The sequence below is a fragment of the Carcharhinus amblyrhynchos genome, chromosome 12 (genome assembly GCF_965287045.1).
Source record: "Carcharhinus amblyrhynchos chromosome 12, sCarAmb.v2.hapA, whole genome shotgun sequence".
In the NCBI taxonomy this organism is placed as follows: Eukaryota; Metazoa; Chordata; class Chondrichthyes; order Carcharhiniformes; family Carcharhinidae; genus Carcharhinus; species Carcharhinus amblyrhynchos.
Window position 1 is genome coordinate 47,310,817 of NC_137335.1, and position 22,663 is coordinate 47,333,479.

At 42.4% G+C, this 22,663-nt stretch overlaps 1 protein-coding gene across 2 annotated transcripts; it reads left to right on the plus strand.

Moving 5' to 3' along the window:
• The first annotated feature begins 290 nt into the window (after positions 1–290).
• taf1a (TATA box binding protein (TBP)-associated factor, RNA polymerase I, A) lies at positions 291–22,028 on the plus strand. 2 transcript variants are annotated; one of them, XM_080200475.1, is made up of 11 exons: positions 291–564; positions 3,250–3,410; positions 5,981–6,150; positions 7,797–7,910; positions 8,825–9,023; positions 12,478–12,611; positions 14,870–15,028; positions 17,616–17,682; positions 18,655–18,778; positions 20,280–20,434; positions 21,539–22,028. In XM_080200475.1, exons 2-11 carry the CDS (start codon positions 3,284–3,286, stop codon positions 21,646–21,648), a joined length of 1,359 nt encoding a protein of 452 aa, XP_080056601.1. In that variant the 5' UTR covers positions 291–564; positions 3,250–3,283; the 3' UTR covers positions 21,649–22,028. The 2 variants fall into 2 exon arrangements, with proteins under 2 accessions (XP_080056601.1, XP_080056602.1); XM_080200476.1 differs by lacking the exon at positions 291–564 and adding an exon at positions 577–645.
• Positions 22,029–22,663: the final 635 nt, after the last annotated feature.

Consider the following 22,663-nt stretch of genomic DNA (forward strand, 5'->3'; position numbering starts at 1 on the left):
TGAGAGCTAGCCGGATCTCCCTCCCCGATCATTAGGTTAATGCGGATGGAATTGAATGTAAACCCAAGAGGAGGCGGCAATGCAGCCAGCGGCTGATAAGGGCTGAACAGAATCAGCAGAGGGTTTAATTGACAAAAAACCGAAAATGTTTTTACTGTTTTACTGAAAGTGGTCACAGAATAAATATTTTCAATTATGTTCAGGTCAGGAGGGATGATCTGAATCCGGGTGCTGACTTTTAAAGAGAAACCTGACCCGGAAGGAGTTTAAGTGAGTGCCTGCAATGGGAAGTAAATAGAACGTTGCGCGGGAATCGAATGTTGGTCTTGGAGTAGAACGCTACCCGGGATTAGAACATTAGTCTTGGAATAGAACGTTGGTCTTGGAGTAGGACGTTACCCGGGAATAGAACGTTGGTCCTGGAGTAGAACGTTACCCGGGAATAGAACGTTGGTCCTGGAGTAGAACGTTACCCGGGAATAGAACGTTGGTCCTGGAGTAGAACGTTGCTCGGGGGCGGAATGTTGGCTCAGGAACAGAAGTGGAAGCTGAGGATTTGCCAGGGTAAATGATGTTGAGGAGCCTGTGCTCAGTGCTGAGAACACTCATAGTCTGACCAAAGGAGGGGATGGGGAGATCAAAAAGGTGAAGACCCTTAGGGAGAGGAGTTATTCGCAGTGCCTGATTTTACATATGTTGTTGAGCCTTTGGAAAGTTTTTGAAGGAGCTCACCTTTTTTAAAAAAAACAAAATAATGAAGACGTGATGATGAGTTCAGTATAGTAGGTCTTATTATTTATAAAAAGTACCTTATTGTGAGGGGTTAAATATCTTTGCCTGGTGTTTACATCACAGAAAAAGGCCATTTGGCACAATAGATCATTGTTGATGTCGTTGTTTTGTCCCACATCTAATTCCATCTTTTTCTATAAATGCTTTTAGCACCTTTCTCAGCCTTTATCATCACCATTTACATTCCCTTTGCTAACCAGCAGGTTAGCAAACCCATTTAAAAAAAAACATGTACTAGACTTTATTTTTAAAGGAATAGAATTTAAAAATGTAGAAGTTACTAACTTTGGTTAGTGCTTGTGTGCAGTTTTGTTCACCATTTGGTAATAAGGAAAAGTTTATATTGCTGTGAATCAATCCTGATGAGTCCAAGCTGAAGAGTTTTGACAGCATGCATCTTTTTCTACAATATCAAGTTCATGGCAGCACAGTGGTTAGCACTGCTGCCTCACAGGGCCAGGGAACCTGGGTTTGATTCCCGGCTTGGGTGCAGTTTCTGCAGGGAAACTGATTCATAACAATACAAATCGTAAAGAGAACAACAATTTAAACTGCATGAGATTGGTTAGCAAGAAGACTCAGATTGATAGAGGTAATGTGAGAAATGCACCAGGGAACAGTTAACTGTCAAGCTTTACTTTAAATTTAAACCAGGCGGGTTGACTCTGATAGAACTATTGCCATGAACCAGGAATTGGCTGTCCCCCAGGCTTTTGTTTAGTTGAAGGAGGTATAATGCGTGGACTTGCTCCTTCTGTCTACAAAAAACAGGGCCCTGTGTGCAAATATATATAGCTGCTAGCATATGTAAGTGAGCTACACTGTGAGCCTGACTGATAATCTTATGTCGACTGCCAGTGTAATTCCTAGCATACTCAGGATTGTTTCGGAAGTGTTGTCCAATCACAGAATCACACCTAATGTAAGACATTGTTTTGGGTTTTGTCAGTTTTGAATTGCCCAGGAACTTGAGCTTATTGGTCACTGTTGCTTTCTCCATGGTAATACCTCAGCCAAAGTTGAATTGTTAACCAATCAGCACCATTTCTCTGTAGAATAAATTGTTATCGTTTGAAATTTGGCATTCTTATGTTAGTCCTGATGACCCCGTACAAAAACTTTGGCAACATGTCTTTCTTTTCAGCAGCATTCCAGTTGTGTCCTCGCAAATGTCTTCCTGATTTAGTACGTTAAAGGCCCTTTATAATTGCAAGTGGTTGTTGTGTCACAGACTGTATCAAAAATTCAATCTTCTAGAGAACAGAAACTAGCCACCACCCTTGGTCATTTGCTTGTGCTTGTCATCTCTCTAAAACGTGTTCTCACTTGACCTCTCCAAGCTCCTGTCTTTTTGCCTCTGTAATGGTACTTTCTAAAGATATTGAGCTTTGATTGTCTATCACCTTGACAGTTCTACTCTGATTTACAGTCTAGAAGTAGGTTGTCCCATTTGTTATAAACCCTGCAGCATGAGTCTTGATCGACAAATTTGCCTCCACCTTGGTGCTCCTCCTCCCCCACAGTGTGGCCACAGTGCAGCATCTGGCAGTTTGCACTGAGATGAGGGTCGCTGTATGTGTGAGCGAACCATGAGAGCGATACAAAGCAAGATGAAGAAAAGTCGCAATTGCAGTTTTGGCAGTTTTTCATCCTTAGTTATTTAAGACAGAAATGTTTCAAAGCATTATTCACATAAAGGTAAATCACAACCTGAGATACTTAGTGCCACAATTTGAATGAGCGTGTTTATATTTGCATTATTATGAACAATCCAACAGTAGCACTTAACCATATAATTAACAATATTTATTGTTCACCACAAGAGGGAGCTTGGCTACCTTTTTTTTTGAAACAGCCATTCCTTCAGGGAATTTAATGATTCATAGAATCCTACAGTGCAGAAGGAAACCACTCAGGGCATCGAGCCTGCATCGACAACAATCCCAAGCAGATCCTATTCCCATAAACCCACGTATTTACCCTGCTAATACTCCTAACACTAAGGAGCAATTTAGCCAATCCACCTAACCTGCACATTTTTGTGTGGGAGAAAACAGGAGCACCCAGAGGAAACTCACGCAGACATGGGGAGAACGTGTAAACTTCACTCGGATAGTCACTCAAGGCTGGAATTGAACCTGGGTCCATGGTGCTGTGAGGCAGCAGTGCAAACCACTATGCTACTGTGATTATCTTAATATGGTCAATTTTGACAATATAACTGTATGGCTGCAGATGTTCTGAAGTTGTAAGCATTTTTTATATTCCTTCCAAAACTGTGAGATTTGAGTCTGTACTCGGCCTATTATGAAAGCCTGTATTTGCTTTTAACTGATTTCACTGATTTGACTTAAATCTGAATTTAAGATTAACTTTAAATTATCAGCCTATTAATCATTACTTGTGTGGTTTTCTTTCACTGGAGTTGCTTCTTCAATGATGATCTCTATCTTTCAGCCCACCTTAATTTCTCTTGAATGGTGAGCTGAAGATGGATGAGGTGGTAGCTCAGCTAATTGCAGAAGAAGATTTTTCCACTGATGAGGGGAGCGCTTGGACAACTGGCTCTCATCCAGAAATCCATTTACCTTTGCCTACGAGTGTACTTCAATTCCAAAGTAAGACCAACTCAGTAAGCCATTTGTGTCTAGCTTAATCTTGTCTAATTTTGTGTGCTGAGCCTGCATGCAGTGTCATCGGTCAATGCTGTTAAAAGGGTAAATGAAATCTGAAAACTGCCCAGTGGAGCCGCACTGCTTGTATGTTATAGGCAGTGCCATCTTGCAGACATGGCAAATGGTTAGTGTCGCTTTTCCTGATCTTGGTGGCTGTCTAGGCAAAGTTCGAATGGTGTCAGTGATGGGGAATTGTATCCACAAGTTTACAGAACTGCACGTCTTGCCTTATTTGAGAGGATAGTCTTTGAGACTTTGAAGGTTAATGTAAAGAAAGCTTGTGTCTGATTATTGAAAGCAAACACATTCTGAAGGAGCAGGCCCTCATTAACTAAATGAGTGAATTTCTTTGAAGATTTATAAATTTGGTGTAAGAACATAAGAAATAGGAGCAGGAGTAGGCCATCTAGCCCCTCGAGCTTGCCCCGCCATTCAATAAGATCATGGCTGATCTGTCGTGGCTCAGTTCCACATTCCCGCCCTCTCCCCATAACCCTTAATCCCCTTGCCTATCAAATACCTATCAACCCGCGTCTTAAAAATATTGAGTGAGGCAGCCTCCAACACTTCAACAGGCAGAGAATTCCAGAGATTCACCACCCTTTGAGTGAAGAAGTTCCTCCTCAACTCCATTCTAAACCGCCCCCCCTTTATCTTGAGGCTGTGCCCTCTAGGAAGGTAAGGTGTTTGATGTTCCCAAACTGAACTTCGGGAAACAATTTGTCAAGAGTAGATAAGTGTATTTGGTTGAGGTTAGATAGATTTTGACTCCACGTGGAATGAAGTATGAGATTGACCAGCTCTGTGTATGTTTGTTCACAAAGTGGGTGCAAATTTTTAAATCTACACTTGTGATGTCCAGATGTCAATTCAGCAAATTGAATTCTGTAGTCTTTTAGAAACGACGAGGGGAATTAATGGAATGTCCTTCTGCCAGTTTTATGATTGGAAGATTGGGATGCAATTTAAGGTATATAAAGAAATTTGGGGCTTTTTTTTGGTTAAAAAGGTGATTGGATTTGGAGCTGATGACCTGTAGGATACAAATCAAACGATTGGATTAAAGTCATCCTTGTTTATAGAACTGCTCCCAGTAAAATTGAAGCCAGTGGAGGTCAAGGGGAAATTCCACCATGGTTTGGAGTTGTACCTAACTTCACTGCTTGAATTGCAGCAATTCAAGGGTAGTTGGGAATGGATAGTGACACCCACACCCAGAAGTGGAAAGAAATAGCACCACTGTGATACACAGGGAATTGTTTCCCGGTTGCATGACACTAGAACTGGCACTTTTTGCAAAATTGTATTTCTGCTTTTGAGGCTTTATCACGTTTGGAGATAACACAGACCAGTTAATGGAGAACAGCATTGTGTCTTATACACTTGGTGCCAGCAATTCACTAATGCTTATGTTTGCAGAATGCAGCCTCAGAAGGCACTTCTCCGAGGCAGAGCTATCACTGAAGTTGCAGTTGTCATCCACAGCTACTCTAGAAGTGCCTGTGACCAAGAGGGGCACCCATTGTATTTTCGAGTCACAGAACTTTGGCTGGACTCTCCTTAAATTCAGATTACTGTGTTGGCTGATAGAGGTGTAGCTGGCAGATCATACTCAGAGGAAGTAGACATTCTCAACATTACAAATATGTTTAATTACAATCCAATTAGAAATCATTTAACACCGTTTGTATTAAAGATAATATATGTACTTGGTTTAAGGTAGCTTGGTAACATTCACATATCTAGCATCTAGTTGAAGCTCCAGAAGCCATTTCAACAACGTAAATAACTGTAAAGGATGCTTTTTAGAGTTTTAAATTTATTTATTATTGTTACAGTAGGCTTATATTAACACTACTGAAATTACTGTGAAAATCCCCTTGTTGCTGCACTCCAACGCCTGTTCGGGTACACTGAGGAAGAATTTAGTATGACCTAACTAGCACATCTTTCGGACTCTGGGAGGAAACTGGAGCACCCGGAGGAAACCCATGCAGACTCTGGGAGAACGTACACATTCCGTGCAGACAGTGACTCCAGCTGGGAATTGAGCCTATGCCCCGGCACTAAGGTTATAGTTATGCTCCCAACAAGATGGGGATTAAAAGTTCTGTAAACAAATTAGATCTGCGGGTTATGACTTTCTAATGAGATTTAATTTTGTTGCTTATAACCCAGATCATTTACTATAATGTATTTATGTGCTGTTGTAGAGAGCTTGGGTGACAAATGCCGCAATAGAGGCTCTGGGCTCTGCTGTATTGCCTGAAATTTGTAGAAAGTAAACAGGAGTTGTGTTTGGGACCCAGGCAGAGAAATACCTGATGAAACCCTAAACTGTTATCGTGCAATAATTAACGACCTTTCCTGTAGTAAGCTAAATTATTTTTTGGGGGAGAATATTTGTTGGTTTCAGCAGTAAGATTGTGCAGCTGTTGGTCTGTTGACCAGTTCTGTGTATGTTTGTTTAAGAAGTGGGTGCAAATTTTTAAGTCTACACTTGTAATGTCCAGATGTTAAAAAGAGTAAAGAAACTGGCTACCGAAGAACGGCCCAAGTCTGCCTGCGAGCCATTGAGAAAGCCATGTTTCATCACCAATGGCAGACTGCTGCGGAACTGATGACAAACTACTTCCAGATCTTGGAAGACAACACAACCAGAAAACAGGAATCTGCCAGTCAGGTAAAATACATGCTGGAATGTCATAGTAATCACGCAGACTTCACCATCTGAATGTATGGGTGTCTCAGGCATGATTCTGAATAAGACCATAAGATTTAGAAGCAGAATTCAGCCCGTTGAGTCTGTTCTCTCTTGTCATCCTGGTTGATAGGTTTCTCAACTCTATTCTGCTGCTTTTGGTGCTGGATGGTGGTACTGGGCGTTCTTGATTACTGAATGTCTTGCCACAGTGGATAGATAAGTTTCAGCCACATTGGTGTGGGTCTGGAGCCATTATAGGCCAGGCAAGATGAGAACAGTCCTCACCAATGATGTGACATTTGGGCTGTTAATGTCAAACTGACAACTTCATGGTCATTTTTACTGATCAGCTTTTTAGTTCCTGTATACTTTTAAGCAGAATTCAAATTCTTGAATTGATATAATGGTAATTATGCATTCTCTGGATTTAGTGCTCCACTAACATAATCAGGGCACTGCTACGCTCCTAATGCCCACATTTGCTGTAAATTCTAAATGTTGGTCTATTCGTGACAGTTGCTGGTCCAAATGAAAAGCACTGTTCCTTGCTGATGCTGCTACTGCTGGAGTAAAGCTAACACTCAAACAGATCTGCCATGTTATTTCTTTCTGTTTCTTCCCACTGTACGATCTGCTCTTTCTTTTCACAAGTTCTTTGGAGGAGAGTCCCCTTCATGCACTCAGTTTGCCTCTCTATGTGGCTCTGAGAGGGATTTGGCAGGGGAGAAGCTGAAGGAGGATGGGTTTGGTAGTTCTTGTTCCAAGGCAGTGACACTCAGACCCTACGTGAACAATACTGTGGGATACTTATTCCTGTGCACAACAACCAGATTTGAAGTACCTAGATAGTAGATCATCTAGCGCCAGAACTTTGGTCTCGAGACTTAACTAGCCCTTCCTGTGTTGTGTACATTTTATATAACAATGATCTTGTTTTCAAAAATACATCTGCTTGTAAAGTTAGTACTACTCATGTGAAAGTGTACTTGATTGCATATCTATAGCTGCTAAATAATAGGTGCATGTTACATGGTAACTAATACAGCACCAAAATGATTTGCGTTTATTTATTAGTGTCACAAATAGGCTTACGTTAACACTGCAATGAAGTTACTGTGAAAAATCCCTTAGTTGCCACACTTCCGCACCTGTTCGGGTACACCTGAGGGAGTATTTGTCATGGCCAGTGCACTTAGCCAGCATGTCTTTTGAACTGTGGGAGGAAACCAGAGCATCCAAGGAAACCCAAGTAGACGCAGAGACAATGTGCAAGCTCCACACAGACAGACACCCAAGCCGGGAATCAAACCTGGGTCCCTGGTGCTGTGAGGCAACAGTGCTATCTACGGTGACTTAAATAACAAGTGAACGGGTGTTAATAATGTGTATTCCCGAAGTGATTCCTTTATAATTTCAGATCCTTGCTCTATTATATCTGTCTCCTTTCACTAATAAATATTTTAGAAAAGGACTTCTTTTGTTTGATAAAACAATTTGTAATGAAGGTTGCTCAGTGAAGAAATGCCTAAAGGACCAACAAAACTCTTTTTTTGGCTGTATTTTACTTTTGTGAAGACACTTAACAAATGAGTATTAAAAAAGCTCTGGTGGTTTTTTTCCATCAGGTGATCTGGAGAATGGGAACTGCAATACTTCAGTATCATCCCAACAGCTGCGATGAGGAGATCAGTTCATTTGTTGGTAAAATGAAGAGTATTGGAGTGAAACATTACCTGAAGGTAACTAAAAAAGGAAATCTTGGATTTGGATAGCAACTTCATTGATCTGATATTTCTGAAGCACTTTCAAAAAGCGCAGTTAACTTTTTTATTAGTATCATAATTAGGCTTACATTAACATTGCAATGAAGTTACTGTGAAAATCCCCTAGTCGCCACTCTCTGGTGCCTGTTTAGGTGCGTTGAGGGAGAATTTAGCATGATCAATGCACCTAATCAGCATGTCTTTCGGACTGTGGGAGGAAACCCATGCCAACACCGTGCGGACTTCACACAGACAATGACCCAAACTGAGAATTGAACCCAGGTCCCTGGTGCTGTGAGGCAGCAGTGCTAACCACTGTGCCACGCTGTCTGGTACTGTGATCCATTCACAGATTCTGAACGTTAAGATCCTGTTGTTCTCAAATGATGGGTAAGGTTGTTTAGTTCACGCACTTTCTTTCTCCACTAGATGATTTTTATTTTCTTAAAAATGTAAACACAACCTAAAATTCACCCCTCACGTAGTAAACTGAAGCAGATTTGCTGATAACAGCCCAACTAGGTTGTAGTGTCTTACGGTTTACCTGTTGTGTTTCCAGACTTGCAGGTGTTATGGACTAGTTCTGTGAGTTATCATTATTTGTAATATTATTGTCATTGATCAAATGGATTCTTCACTGAACATCAATTCTGTAAAGATACGCCAGAAATTATGAACTCTTCCGTTCAGTTGTAGTGCCCCTATTGCATGGTCAAGATTAATTATTTTGTCAGAGTTTAAATCTGAAAACATCCTGTTTTTAATGGCTCTGCACCTTGTTGCACAATATGTATTTACCCAATGAGCCATCCAGTGTGCTTGTGTGCATTTCTAAACCACCAAACTGCAATGGGGAAGATATAATCTGTCTTGTTCTCTCTGTTCCCAAGGTGTGCTTGGAGCATGCTATTCACCTGCTGTGCAATGGAAAGACAGAAGAGGCTTACAGAGAACTGACTATAGCTGAAACGTGGAGATATGGAGAAAAATCAGCAGCTCAGCAAAAAGAACTTAAACTCATTCAGGGCTATAGGGCATTGCTTGACTATTATACATGGGCTAAAAAGAATGGTGCCCTTCACGAGAAAGGTAAGTGATGGCTGTGGCGCCACAAACTCACATTGCCACTTTGTGTCTTGCTTGTGTTTAATAAGATAAGAGGAAACTTGCTAATTGGATTTTCCAAATCCAGTAAGGGTCTGCCTCCATAAATTGGCTGGTTAGCTCAGATGGATAGAGTGTGGTGCTGATAATGGCAAGGTCATGGGTTCAATTCCCCTACTGGTCTAATGCAATAGCATGTCTCTATCCACTGAAGTACATTTGGACTGATGTTTTTAAAATGTGGGGGTGGGGGGAAGGCGGTTTGCAGTCAGGATCCCTCAGGAACTTCTGAATTTAATGGCTGGTCCCGGTGAGCATTTTATCGTCTCTGTCTCTGTTTCCCGGTTGCAGCTTATTAGAATGAGAGATTAGCTCTCGGTTTTGTTTGCTTTCCTTTGGCACGGGCTACAACCTGGGAAACTGGACTAAGGGGTTGACTTGCGAGGGTTGGAGACGCGAGGCTAGTTGTGGGAGTGGTCTGCTGGTAGTTTGGTTGGGAGTGAGGGTGGAGGTGTAGGGGGGTAGGTAGTTGGATGCTGAAGGAGGACTGCTGCTACTTTTCACCCATTTCACCACACTACCAGAAGGATGTGGAGGCTTGGGAAAGAGTACAGAAAAGGTTTACCAGGATGTTGCCTGGTATGGAGGGCATTGGCTATGAGAAGAGATTGAATAAACTGAAATTGTTCTCCCTGGAAAGACAAAGACAGAGGGGCGACCTGATAGAAGTTTGTAAAATGATGAGGGATACAGGTAGAATGAACAGTTGGAAACTTTTTCCCAGGGCAGAAATGACAATTACAAAGGGGCAAAAGTTCAGGATGAGGGGGGAAAGGTTCAGTGGAGATGTGCAAAGGAAGTTTTTTTTACATGGAGGGTGGTGGGGTTTGGAATGCACTACCAAGTGAGATAGTGACATTTAAGACTTATCTTAATGGATACATGATTTGATTTGATTTATTATTGTCATATGTATTAACATACAGTGAAAAGTATTGTTTCTTGCGTGCTATACAGACAAAGCATACCATTCATAGAGAAGGAAACAAGAGAGTGCAAAATGTAGTGTTCGAGTCATAGCTAGGGTGTAGAGGAAGATCAACTTAATGCAAGGTAAGTCCATTCAAAAGTTTGACCGCATCAGGGAAGAAGCTGTTCTTGAGTCAGTTGATACGTGACCTCAGACTTTTGTATCTTTTTCCCAGTGGAAGAAAGAATGTCCGGGGTACATGAGGTCCTTAATTATGCTAGCTGCTTTGCTGAAGCAATAGGATATGTACACAGAGTCACTGGATGGGAGGCTGGTTTGCATAATGGATTGGGCTATGTTTACGACCTTTTGTAGCTCCTTGTGGTCTTGGGCGGAGCAGGAGCCATACCAAACTGTGATACAACCAGAAAGAATGCTTTCTATGGTGCATCTGTAAAAGTTGCTGAGAGTCGTAGCTGACATGCCAAATTTCCTTCGCCTTCTGAGAAAGTAGAGACGTTGTTGGGTTTTTTTTAACAATAATGTCGGCATAAGGAACCAGGATAGGTTGTTGGTAACCTGGATACCTAAAAACTTGAAGCTTTCAATCCTTTCTACTTCATCCGTGTTGATTAGACAGGGGCATGTTCACCTTTACGCTTCCTGAAGTCGATGATAATCTCCTTCATTTTGTTGACATTGAGGGAGAGATTATTGCTGCCGCACCAGTTCACCAATCTCATTCCTGTACTCTGTCCCGTCTTTGTTTGAGATCCGACCCACTATGATGGTGTCATCAGCAAACTTGAAAATCTAATTGGAGGGGAATTTGGCCTCACAGTCATAGGTGTATAAGGAGTATAGTAGGGGGCTGAGGACGCAGCCTCGTGGGGCACTGATGTTAAGGATGCTTTGGAGGAGGTGTTGCTGTCTGTCCATACAGATTGTGGTCTCTGAGTTAGGAAGTTCAGGATCCAGTTGCAGAGGGAGGTGAGATGGGTTTTGTGGGAATAATGGTGTTGAAGGCTGAGGTGTAGTCAATAAGTAGGAGCCTGACAAGGTGATGACATGAACAGATGGGGAACAGAGGGATATACGTGGTTGGTCTAAACAAGACAGTGTGTTTGGCATCGGCTTGGAGGGCCAAAGGGCTGTTCCTGTGTTGTACTGTTCTTTGTTCTTTGAGGTGCTGGATGGGCACTTGCCAGCTTCACCCAGCAGTCCCCACCATCCCTCTAGCTGTCATGTTTCCCGAGGTCTGTGAAACCCAGCTGTCCGTACAGAATCTGCATCTTCTCCCCATGCCTGCTTGGGTTTCCTCCCACAGTCCAAAGATGTGCAGGTTAGATGGATTAGCAATTGGTAAATATGGGGAGGTTACAAGGATAGGGTGGGTGGGGCCTGTAGAAAACGCTCTTTTGGAGAGTCAGTGCTGACTCAATGGGCCGAATGGCCACCTTCTGCATTGGAGGGATTTTATGGTTCCATGGTTGATGTAACATTGAGGTTTGAGATAGGTTAGGTTCAGTTTTGAGATTTTTAAACAGGCTTCCCAATCCATATCATGGTTTAACCTCCCTCCTCTCCCACCCCCACTTCTCCCAATGTGCTTGTCTTCTTTCCTACTGCTTCTTTAACCATTTGTGAAATTAAGATGTTACTATTCTTGGGCACTTTTGCTAAAGATCAGTTTTCATTTTTAGAGAACAGTAAGATTTTAAACCTCACCAGTCAGATTTCTGTCCTCACCACAGCACTGAAACAACATTAATTCCAGTCATAAATAACATTGACTGTGACCTTGATGCTCCATTCTTCCTTCACAGATTATAGAACCATAGACTCCTACAGTGCAGAAGGTGGCCATTTGGCCCATCAAGTCTGCACTGACAACAATCCCTCTAATCTACGCATCCCGGAACACTAAGGGGCAATTTAGCATGGCCAGTGCACCTAACCTGCACATCTTTGGATTGTGGGAGGAAACCAGAGCACCTGGAAGAAACCCACGTAGACGCTGGAGATTGTGCAGACACCAAACAGACAGTGACCCAAGTCGGGAATTGAACCCAAGTCCCTGGAGCTGTGAGGCAGCAGTGCTAACCACTGTGTCATTCTGCTCTCCTTTAGCTGTCTGTTGTCTTTAAACCTCGGCCACGCTATCCTCCTTGACTCAATAAGACTCGCCTTGCCTGTCTAATTGGAGCCAGAAAATCATTTAACAATGGCTTTTCCTATCATTGCACTTTCTATCTCTGCAATTCTCCAAAGATTCCTCTTTGATCCTTTCCTCTTCCTACTTACACCTATCCCTTGGAGCATTTTTGAAAGGATATCATTTCTTTGACCCAGTCCTAGTTTTGTCTGACAGTGCTCCTGGAGAACCCCTTCGGACAGCCTGCTGCATTTAAAGTTATGCACAAATGCAAGGTTCATCTTGTTTACAAGAAGTAACATTTTCTATCCTAGAACAAGCTGATGATGCAGTTGACTTGGGCACAACACAAGACATGCACAATTACTTCCGACAAGCCTCTATTGGACTGCATGATGCTATAGAAAATCCTGGTGTGTGGGATCCCTTTATACTCAGTTACGTCAATGTAAGTTGCAATACTTTTGGGTGCTTAATACAAAACGTTATCAAATTTCCACGTTTTCACTTGTTTTAGGCAATTTTTACTGGGTGTTTAATGCCATCCCAATGTTATTTTCTACCTTAACTAAGTACGACAGTTGAAATAGTGTGGGTTTGATCACAATCGATGGGTCAGTGATAGGGCATTCTCAGGGGCTGAAAAAGTGAAGGGTCATTCGAAAGCATAGGAAATCACTTGGCGTAATACCAGGTGACTGCTGTCAGAAGGTGACTTCTTTTTGTATAGAACATTTTACGAAAGCCTGAATCTACTTTTGATGGACAAAAGCATTCCATGGCATAATTCCAAAAACTGCTGGGGAGTTTTTCTGGTGATCAATTTTCACCCTTCAGTCAGGGCCACCAAATTACCTGACAACCTATCTCGTCATTGAATGTGAAACTTTGCTGTGTGAATTGGCCACGTTTGCCCACATTACAGAAATCACCATCCGTCAAAAATAGTACTTCCCGGGAGTGAAATACTTTGGTACCCAGAGGCATTATGTAAATGCAAGCACTTTCTTGAGTTCGACGGCGAGACAGGAAACTCCCACCCAAAGTCAATGGATTTTTGGCAGCTCCCCAAATTTTCCGGTCCTGCCTGCACCAATTCCCGCCACGGGCCGGACTGGAAGATCCCAGCCCAGACGAGTCATTGGAAAACGTGTGCTGCCAGTGCTATACACTGGGGGAGGTGGGAATCAGGAAACCAAGCAGAAAGTCTTACAAATCATGGTCTCAGAAATCTGATAAACTGCAAGGGGAAAAACATACTGAATACTGACTGAAGTGAGGGTATTAATTTAACTAATGTTCTTTCCTCCCATTTTAATTTGTCTGTGATCTTGACTGGTGGAGAACATTGAGTTTTTTGAACATCGATTTTGCATGTACTTGTCCACTAGATGGTGCTTTCAGACCTGCTTGCAAGTCCTTACGAGTAATTTGAAAGTTTGGCGAATTTATACATCTTCATTCTGCGTTCTCTCTGCTCTGTTAGAGGTAACACAGCTCGATATTTCCTGAGGAACACTCAGGTTGTTGGGAATAAGTCTGCTTAACTGATTTGACTTCTCCTTGACCAAAATGAGTAGTAACTTGACAGGCTCGCATCCACAGTTAGAGAGACTGGAATCTTGCAGCCAACAGAGATCTTTCGACCCACTTCATAACAACTTTTTAAAGCGATGCTGCAGCAGGTTAAATGCCCCAGGATTCGAACCATGCTGACTGTTTCCAGTGTGTAATTGATTAGTTTGGCAAGGTTGTGGTACCTGAAGCAGTGGACATTGGAAACGCGATTTGGTTAGGAGCATAGTTTGAAGGGTGAAGGGAGAGAAGCTGCTGGGATCTTTATTTTTTAAATAAAGCTAACTTATATTATGCAGCAGTAAGGAGAAGCATTCAATATGAGATCTCGTTTTAAACCTCCCCTTGATCAATTAAATAAATCTACCATTATATACCCTTCTCGCTGTACTCCAGAGCATCCTTGCTACTGAGCAATGCTCACTGCTGGAGATTTCTGTGAGCCATTGTTTGAGGCCACTCGGGACTTGCACCAGTTGATATTCTTCACTTTACCTGGGTCACAGCCTGGCTGTAGGATGCGTGAAAGGTCAAGACTTTGAGATTGCAAGCACAAACACTTGTGAATTCGTCGGGCTGATCACATGTAGGACTTGATCAGCATCCTGAGCTGAAGTTGATGATTTTTTTACCACCAGGAGTAATGCAAAGTGTTTCCACTGACCAGGGAAAGCATATTTTAGTTGTATCCATTTTATAATCCCTTAGACATAGGAATGTGCTCTTGTTTTGGAAATTCAGCTGCTATCTCTTGGATCATGTCCCTGATCTCGATACTCTGGGCGGGAATTTCCAGCCGCGCTTGCCTCAAGGCCAGAAAATCCCACCTGAGGTCAACAGACCTTTGCATGGCCCGCCCCCACCCACTACGATTACAAGAAAATTCCATCCTCTGTCTGTGAGAGTTTCCTTGTCTAAATTTCATTGCTTTCCCAGATGTCCTAACAGCTGGCTGCTGCACAGGCTTCCCCCTCCCCTGGAGGGTAATATTTTCAAGTCAATAGAGGATGCAGAGTGACTGCTTCAAGAAACTGTCACGAATGTGCATGAGCAGATAATCGTTGAATATCTGTGGGTGCTGTATCCCTTTATTGTAAATGTTGGTAACTTTGTCTTGTCTTTGGATTTCAGCTACTCGATTTCTATGATGGTTTTGAAGAAGCCCTGAAGGTTTTAAACAATTACGCTTACAATAGCAGATTTCCACCAAACCCAAATGCTCACGTGTATCTGTACGAATTTCTGAAGGCACACGATGCCTCGCCTCAAAAACTTAGGAAAGTGCTGAAGGTAAGAACATTCAGAAAAGATTCTGATCTGCTTCACCTGCTGATTTATAGCCTGTATAAAAACAAATTACTAGGGTTGCTGGAATGTGAAACCAAAAGAGAAAGTGCTGGAAAATCTCAGCAGGTCTGGCAGCATCTGTAAGAAAAGAGCTGACGTTTCGAGTCCAGATGACCCTTTGTCAAATCAGCTTTGTCAAAGAGTCACCTGGACTCGAAACATCAGCTCTTTTCTCCTTCTGGATGCTGCCAGACCTGCCGAGATTTTCCAGCACTTTCTGTTCTGTTTTGTAGCCTGTGTTCCTTTATTTCTCTTTTAGCAGGGGAACCACATTTGCCCACACGACACCGAGCTGGGCGTGTGGCAATTCTGTGTTATGTTCCTGCTCTTGGACTTGTCCACGCACAGTATCTAACGGCAGACTTGTTTTCACTCTGTTCTTTGGCCAGTTCCCATGTCATGGGGAAATCACTCTCTGTGATGGGGCAGTGAATGTCTGGTGCATTGAGAGCTGTTGTTGTAGCTGCATAGAATTGTCAGTCCTCCTCCCATTGCTCTTGTCACTATCCTGCATGGGGAGGCAACTGAGCCTCAGGGGGCAGCTGGTTTGAGTACTGAGAATATGGCATGTGCTTCATTACGTCTTTGCACTGATGATGTTGGGCTTTGAGGGTGCTAGGGGTAACCAGGATAGGGCAGGGGCTGAATCTGGATAAGGTACTTTTTTGGAGAATCAGTGCAAACTTGATAGCTTCCTCCTGCACTATAGGGATGCTATGCATTCTATAACTGTCCAGTGCTTTGAAATAGTGCCATGGGATCTATCTTTTATGACCGTATGAGAGAGCATCTCTGACAGTGGAGGATTTCCTCGGTATTCCTTTTGTGCTCAAATCCTGGAATCAGATTTGAACTCGTTAGGCTGAAATTTCATTGGATTGGCAGCCCATGCTAGTTAACCACTTTGTTCCCCTTTCCTGTGCCAAATTCTTCTGTGCCTTTCTTGCCTGACCCTCTGACTCAGGTCAGGCAATATCCAGGCAGCTTAGCTGTCTCCAAAGCCCAGCGTCAAACTGTTACGAGTTGGAGTGAAGGAAGCCATGGCCCTTACTTTCAGCTGCTGTAAAGCAGATTAAAAATCCGATTGAAAATGACAAGCCAGGGAGATGGTAAGCATCTAAGGCAAGTGGATGGGATTTAGGGGAGTGGGGTGACTGGATGTTGGGGTGACGGAAGGTAATTTGGATGGGATCTAACCAGGCTGGACCATGGAAGGATAGGGTCGAAGCCACTCAGGGACTATGTTGTTGGGGGCGGGGTGTTATAATTCAAATCAGAAACTGAAGTTTTTTATAAAGCCCACTTGGATCTTAAGTTTTGCACCTTGAATTTGGCTAGGCTAAGTATGACTTCAGATATGATACAAATGACCCACTAGGGAGCTTTTATCAAACAAAGTTTATTTAAGAATATAGTTAACATGTAGGGAAAGAAAATTAGCAATAATTTTTATCAATTACAAACAAAAACAAAACAACCAAGATAATGTATAACCCTTCACAAATGTATTTAAAATGTTTCAATCAAACCAGAGTTTTCCCACAGACGAAAATCCTTTTCACAGGGTTAATACAAAAACTAATTGTCACGTGATAGTGGAACTGGGTCCTTTTGATTGGAGAATTGAAACCCTGACTTCTCAGCCTTGTAACTGCTAGCAGCCCTCTGCGTACACCCAGAACAGTTTGAAGTCAGAAAGCTTCACAGGGAGAGACTCTGGTCAAGCCACCGATAGCAGAGGAAGGCAAGAAGCCTTACTTTAGGCTAACCAGCAGAATTTTCAAAAACCAAGAAGAGGGAGAAAAATGCTTCTGTTCAACTTGATGTCCCTTCTAAACTAAATTGCTGCAGCCATTCGGAAAATGAAATCTTAAGTTCACTCAGAAGAAAAACAAAGCTGTCCAAAACACATGACTTTCTGCCTAACAATGCAGGGTCATAAAAGATCCCAGAGTAAAAATAAAGAAATCCCATTTAAGTAGCAATAAAATGACCTCTGGCAGCCAGTCTAGCAACATTGAAACCCAAAAGGCCTGCTTACAACTGCAGAGAGCATGATTTAAAAAAAAAACTTAAAGTTACTCTGGCGTCACAGGGGATAAATACAATAAGAAGTCTTACAACACCAGGTTAGAGTCCAACCAATTTATTTGATGGTAATCTCATAAGCTTTCGGAAACGGTGTTCCTTCGTCAGGTGTGTGGGAGGTTCTGATCAGAGAAGGGCATATAAAGTTACACACAGTTTACAGAATAATAATTAGAATTCAAGTCTGTACAGATTCTCCATCCCCCTTTGCAGCAGGACGTGAACGGCTGGTAACATTGCACCCTTCACTTTTGAGTACAAGCGACCTGTTGTGCAAGCAACCACCAACTCATAATGCAATAATTAATAGGAAGTAACGTTTGTTATCCCCTTGCTTCCACCCCCCCTTCACAATCCATTGTGTCACATATAGGGAGATTTCAATGTGCGCCCCATTTAGGACATTGCACTTTTTGCTGAAATGTTTCTATTGAATCTCTAGGTATTGTATGAGCTGGTGCCTTCCCACGAATTGATGTTGGAATTTAATTCGCTCCTGCTGCAATCAGGTTAGTACTTTGGTGAAAATATTGTTTGTGCCGAGAATTGTTTCTAGATAGGAATTAGACTCTGATGTGAGCGCTATCTATTGAACAAAGCGACACTTGTGAACAGTGAACCCAGTTGGTTGAAAGTAAAGTTAAAGTTTATTTATTAGTCATAAGTAGGCTTATATTAACACTGTAATGAAGTTACTGTGAAAATCCCATACTCACCACACTTTAGCACCTGTTTGGGTACACAGGGAGAATTTAGCATGGCCAGTGCACCTAACCAGCCTGTCTTTCAGACTGTGGGAGGAAACTTGAGCACCTGGAGGAAATCCAGCAGACACAGTGAGAACATGCAAGCTCCGCATAGACAGTGACCCAAGCCGTGAACTGAACCTGGATCCCTGGTGCTGTGAGGCAGCAGTGCTGACCACAGTGCCATCATGCTGCCCATAGGAAGAACATAAGAAATAGGAGCAGGAGTAGGCCATCCAGCCCTTCGAGCCTGCCCCGCCATTCAATAAGGTCATGGCTGATCTGTCGTGTCTCAGTTCCACATTCCCGCCCTCTCCCCATAACTCTTAATCCCCTCTCTTATCAAAAACCCATCAACCCGCGTCTTAAAAATATTTAGCGAGGCAGCCTCCACCACCTCAATGGGCAGAGAATTCCAGAGATTCACCACCCTTTCAGTGAAGAAGTTCCTCCTCAACTCCGTTCTAAACTGCCCCCCCCTTTATCTTGAGGCTGTGCCCCCTAGTCCTACTGTCCTTTCTGAGTGGGAAGAGCCTCCCCACCTCTATCCTATCCATCCCATTCATCATCTTATATGTCTCAATGAGATCGCCCCTCATTCTTCTAAACTCTAACGAGTACAAGCCTAGTTTATTCAGCCTCTCCTCATAGCTCAACCCTCAACATAGGAAGGAAGTCTATCGGTGTTAAAACCTGTTGCCTGATCCACGTAGTCTTGGTCCTTTTGTTTTGCAGGAAAGAAGAAGCATCAAAAGGAAGCTCTGTGTGTCCTTTTCTGTCTTCTGGATTTCCCTACCTGGAAAGAACATGACCACACATGGAAACTATTAATGAAACAGATGAAGAAAGCTATATCTGAGTATGTACACTTGGTAAAGGACCATTTTACTTCCTTTGCAGGCATTAACCTATACTTGATAGTTGTGTGGTCAGTCATATTACAGATCACAGTTTCTGATTGCGATTCTGTTTGTGCAGCATTTTGCCAATTAATCCTATAAAATGCTCAATTGCATCATTTGACTGTTGGTTAAAAATTCTTTCCGGGTAACAGCGCCAGGGACCCAGGTTCAATTCCAGCCTCAGGTCACTGTTAGTCTGTGTGGAGTTTGCACGCTGTCCCCATGCCTGCGTGGGTTTCCTCCAGGTGCTCTGGTTTTCTCCCACACTCCAAAGATGTGTGGGTTGGTTGATTGGCCACGCTAAATTGACCCGAGTGTTGGGGATTAGCAGGGTAAATGTGTGAGGTTACAGGAACAGGGCCTGGGTGGGATTGGTGCAGACTCAATGGGCTGAATAGCCTCCTTTTGCACTGTAGGGATTCTATGATGATTCTAGTGACAAAGGAGCACCTTCACTTTGGACCCCCAACAATGCTTTCCAAAAGCTGCAGAGCGCCAAAAAGCAAACATGGGATTAAAGCAGAATTCGAATCAGAAGAATAATAACATATGTATTGTATCCAAGAATTGAGGATAGCATATTGATTTGAAGGATTACCCAGATGTGTTGCTGATTCTCAGTTTCTTCCTCAAATTACTCGTATTACTGAAGTATACATTTTTGTGCGAATGAAAGTTCTATTTTAATCTGAAGGCACTTTCTCTGATGCTATCAGATTTAAGCCCAGATATCTACTCTCAAGTCAGTGAACATAGATTGGAGATTCCTGGTTCTGTGAACCCAACATTTAAAAATGATTCACCTGACATTAAATTTTCAGCCTGGGGGTTGTGGGTTAGAATAGCAGCTGGAATGGGGGACCAGAGAAGGCGTGAAGAGGCTGGTGGGTGCCAAGGTGGATTGGATGGATAATCTGCCATGGGGCTTGAGCATAGTGTACAAAAATAAAGATTAAAACATCAAACTTTCTCTCCAGCTCTCACTCCTCTTGCCCTTGCCCGGGTGGCACAGTAGCACAGTGGTTAGCACTGCTGCTTCGCAGCTCCAAGGACCTGGGTTCGATTCCCGGCTTGGGTCACTGTATATATGGAGTTTGCACATTTTCCCCATGTCTGCATGGGTTTCCTCCGGGTGCTCCGGTTTCCCCTCTCAGTCCAAAGATGTGCGGGTTAGGTTGATTGGCCATGCTAAAATTGCCCTTTAGTATCTTGAGATGCGTAAATTAGAGGGGTCAGCGGATAAATATGCAGGGATATGGGGGTAGGGCCTGGGTGAGATTGTGGTCAGTGGGCCAATGGCCTCTTTCTGCACTGTAGGGTTTCTATGATCTATGAACTAGTAGTCCAGTGAGATTTGAAGCCACAACTTTCTGCCTCATGTTAACACCACAAGCAACAGACAATTTGATTTTTTTTTTGATCATATATTTTAATCAGTGTTATTTTCTGTTTCTTTAGAGGTCACCCTGACTGGATCAAAGACCAATGGGAGTTGAGACGAGATTGGTGGCCTGCATTTCATTTCAGCAAATTTCGAGCCCTCCGGGATTTTGAAGAAAATGAGAGGATGGCTTGTAGGAAAGCAGTGATTGCAGGAATCCTAATGGGGAAAGGTAAACTAAAATAAAATCTCCCTTTCAGACCAATATTACATATGAGGAATAAAAACAAAATAGTGCAGATGCTGAAAGGTGTGAAATAAAAGCAGAAAATAATGAAAAAACTGGGGAGATGTAGCAGCATCTGTGCAGAGACAGAGTGCAGGATCATAGAATCCTACAGTGCAAAAGGAGGCCATTCAGCCATCGACTCCGTACTGACCACAATCCCACCCAGGTCCTATCCCCGCAACCCCACATATGTACCCTAGCCAGTCTCCCTGACACTAAGGGGCAATTTAGCATGCCCAATCCACCCAACCCACACATCTCTGGACTGTGGGAGGAAACCGGACTGCCCGGAGGAAACCCACGCAGACACAGGGAGAATATGCAAACTCCACACAGACAGTAGTTTATATCTAATTTCCTGACATGCATCAGTACCACTCAGCTGTCCTGTCAGGAGTTTTTAGCTGTTGCTCAAATAATTGTGAAAAAAACGAAAGGTGAAATTTTAAACACTTTACTGAGGCAATTTTATATGTTGAAACTGCGGGGGGAGAAGTACAGCAGTTTGATAATTTAAGCATATTTATTGTATGAATGCACTACTGAAGTGACACTTAAGAGTTTTGTTTTTGCATGAATGGTTTTCCCCATTCAGAGTGGGAGAATGGTTAGAAAGCAGACTGTGTTCCTGCCCAATCTACCTGATTTGTAGGTTTGGGATAATGAACATGGGAAATTCTGAGTACATACATTTGAAAACAAAATATAAAGGGGCGAATTTTACTGGGAATCGAACTGGGCAAGGGGCAGACCATAGAAAGGTTCGTTGTCCTTGGTGGGCTTTTCCAGTTTCGGGATGAGAGAGGCTTAAAAGTCCCGCCCAACTTCTTTTTTTGAAATTCCGAGTTATTTTGTTTTAATTTCCTGAGCCCCGCCTTGAAATCCTATCTCTCAAATGGGAGTGATTGAGCTGTTGTGAGTTACAGAAGAGCAGCTTGAGATTGTTGGTCTCTGTTTTCTGTACTAATGAAGATTTGTGCGTGCATCTTGCTGAACTTGGCTAATTTCTCCAATTTTTGAGTCTGTTTCTCTCTCCTCCTCGTTTAGATTGCAAATACTTTGTCACCATTTACCGACTGGGAAATAAAGATCAGAATGTGCAACTGAAGAAGATGAGGCAATATGTGAAAGATCACAGCCTGCTGCAGCTATGTTAAATTGGAAACTGTACATACAGTTTCTAAAACTTGAAAATGAAATTTACATTAATTTCTAAAATTTGGAAGAAGGAAAGTTTTTTTGCAAGCATTTTTTGTTAACTCCTACTGATAAGAAAACCACTGCTTTATTTAAACGAAACACAGTGAGGATGATATCAGCTGGGTTGAGAGCTGAGCTATTGCTCCCTCCAATACGCCTAGTTTTTCTTCAATGTGAGGCAATAGTTGAGATTGCTTTGAAGAACATTCCATGAGATAGCAATGATACATATAAATGCTAACTGGGAAGCTATAAAAAATGTAATTTCTAACATTTTGTACTGTTTGCAAGCAAGTGTTTTTTTGTAACTGAGAATGCACAACTTAATGTATTTATTGTGACAAAAAATAAATATTCAATTAAGTGATTGTGCCTGTCTGGAAAAAAAAAGTTCTTATAGTTACAAGATTAATTTTTTTTATTATGAGGGAGTGGTTTAAAGTGGTGGGGATGGCAAAGGCAGGAAGCATGTGGTGGCATATGGTTAAAGTACCATAGAATCCAGCTGAAATTAATGAATTGAATGCTAAATGCATTTAATTTTGACATAGCTCCTAATAATCCAAAAGGCTAATGGAATGTTTATCTCGAAAACTGGAATATAAAGGAGGGGAAGTTTTATTGCAGCTGAATTGCTGTTGACAGCCTGGGCACTGCACCATTAAAAAGGTGTATTAGTCTTGAATGGTCAGAGTCACCAGAATGTTATCAAGGTTCCAGTGGTTAAATTAAAGAGATTGCATAATCTAGGCTTGCATTTCTTGGAACTGTAAAACGTTAAGGGGTGATTTTGATTAAGGCCTTTAAGATTTTGACTTTGAATTGAATGGTTTGATAGTAAGAAACTTTTTCTGCAGGTGGAGTCTCAGGGTGGCACGGTGGCACAGTGGTTAGCACTGCTGCCTCACAGCGCCAAGGACTCAGGTTCAATTCTGGCCTTAAGTGACTATTTCTGTCTGGAGTTTACACATT

Coding starts and splice junctions, on each gene's coding strand:
- taf1a (XM_080200475.1), top strand. CDS start 3,284: ATGGATGAGGTGGTAGCTCAGCTAATTGCAGAAGAAGATTTTTCCACT. Junction 3,411..5,980: donor GAGTGTACTTCAATTCCAAA/GTAAGACCAACT, acceptor TGTAATGTCCAG/ATGTTAAAAAGAGTAAAGAA. Junction 18,779..20,279: donor ATGAAGAAAGCTATATCTGA/GTATGTACACTT, acceptor CTGTTTCTTTAG/AGGTCACCCTGACTGGATCA.